Here is a 1634-nt window from a genome sequence, read left to right on the forward strand (position 1 = left end):
CAAAGCAAAGCAAGCCAGCACACTAATCCATACAGTAAGCAACCCAACACCAAGCAAAGCAAAGCAAAGCAAAGCAAAGCAAAGCAAAGCAAAGCAAAGCAAAGCAAAGCAAAGCAAAGCAAAGCAAAGCAAAGCAAAGCAAAGCAAAGCAAAGCAAAGCAAAGCAAAGCAAAGCAAAGCAAAGCAAAGCAAAGCAAAGCAAAGCAAAGCAAAGCAAAGCAAAGCAAAGCAAAGCAAAGCAAAGCAAAGCAAAGCAAAGCAAAGCAAAGCAAAGCAAACAAACCACAGAGCAAGGGGGCTCACGTTTGACGCGCGGTTGAGGCGTTCAATCTCCAGTTGTGCGAGCTTGCGCTTGTGCTCGAGCTCGGCCTCTTCCTCGCGAGCGCGAATGGCATCGGCCTGCGCCGCCATATCCGCAGCGGCATCATCCTCCTCCGCACCCTTGCGCTCCTCTTCCTCGAGGATCTCACTGCAGCACAACGAGAGGGAGGGCGTAAACGCATGCAAAAGTGTGTGTGTGCGGGGAGGGGAAGCAACGGAGGCATCTGGTTCCCATGACATGAGAGTTGAAAGCCCAGCTGCCATTCCACCACCACCGTCAGCAGTCACGGCCACCAGTCGTCGTACGCCATGATATCGTCGAGGTCAATGTCGTCCTCCTCCTCGACCGGAAGAGCAAACGCCGCGTGCGCCGCAGTGCAGTCGTCGTCCGCGCCCACAGACGGCATCTGGTCGGGGAGGGGGGCACAGTCAAGGAGGAGCAGGTGAGGAGATTGCACATGCATCGGGGTGAACATGTACGCTCGGCTGTTGTGGTTGAGCGCATGCTTGCGAGAAATGACATGGCTAGCACGGACAGACGGACGGACAGAGAGACGGACAGACGGACAGAGACACAAACGCACACACACATACACTACACTACACACACACACACACACACACATGCACAATTCTTGCTCTCTCACCTGAGAGAAGGGCTGGATGCTCACACGTCCCGTCAGCACGCCCGTGATGAATTCGGAGATGGATTTCTGCAAGACACACACACACACATATACACACACATACATACACACACACACGCATACACACACACACACACGTGCCAGGGGAACAAACACAGGAACAAGGGAGCGAGAATGTATGAATGTGCAAACATCCACGTGTGGGTGCTTTGCCCGTCGCACAAGTGTGAAGGAAGCAAGCACGCGAGTGTGTGCAAGCATGACACCAGACAAATGAGCATGCATGCCTGCGTACCGGGGAGAATGCGCCAAGCTGAAGCGCAAACTTCTGCCGCTTTGGGCTGACAGCGATGACGGTGGGCACCCTATTCGTCATGGTGAACATGATGATGAGTGCGGTGGTGAGTCAGACACACACAGAGAGAGAAAGAGGGAGAGAGAGAGAGAGAGAGAGAGAGAGAGAGAGAGAGAGAGAGAGAGAGAGAGAGAGAGAGAGAGAGAGAGAGAGAGAGAGAGAGAGAGAGAGAGAGAGAGAGAGAGAGAGAGAGAGAGAGAGAGAGAGAGAGAGAGAGAGAGAGAGAGAGAGAGAGAGAGAGAGAGAGAGAGAGAGAGAGAGAGAGATAGAGACAGAGAGACAGAGAGAGAGAAAGAGAGAGACAGAGAGAG

General features: G+C 53.2%; 1 protein-coding gene across 1 annotated transcript in view; it reads right to left on the bottom strand.

Moving 5' to 3' along the window:
* PTSG_12188 (uncharacterized protein) overlaps positions 1–1634 on the bottom strand; it is a gene marked incomplete at its 3' end in the record, with an annotated part of 6168 nt that overhangs the window by 847 nt on the left and 3687 nt on the right. The window contains exons 11-14 of the mRNA XM_004994560.1: positions 1264–1333; positions 969–1034; positions 628–728; positions 304–469 (exon numbers count right to left, since the gene is read on the bottom strand). Coding sequence (XP_004994617.1) covers positions 304–469; positions 628–728; positions 969–1034; positions 1264–1333 — 403 coding nt within the window. The remainder of the gene's footprint in view (positions 1–303; positions 470–627; positions 729–968; positions 1035–1263; positions 1334–1634) is intronic.

This window comes from Salpingoeca rosetta, assembly GCF_000188695.1.
Source record: "Salpingoeca rosetta unplaced genomic scaffold supercont1.10, whole genome shotgun sequence".
NCBI classification, from domain to species: domain Eukaryota; class Choanoflagellata; order Craspedida; family Salpingoecidae; genus Salpingoeca; species Salpingoeca rosetta.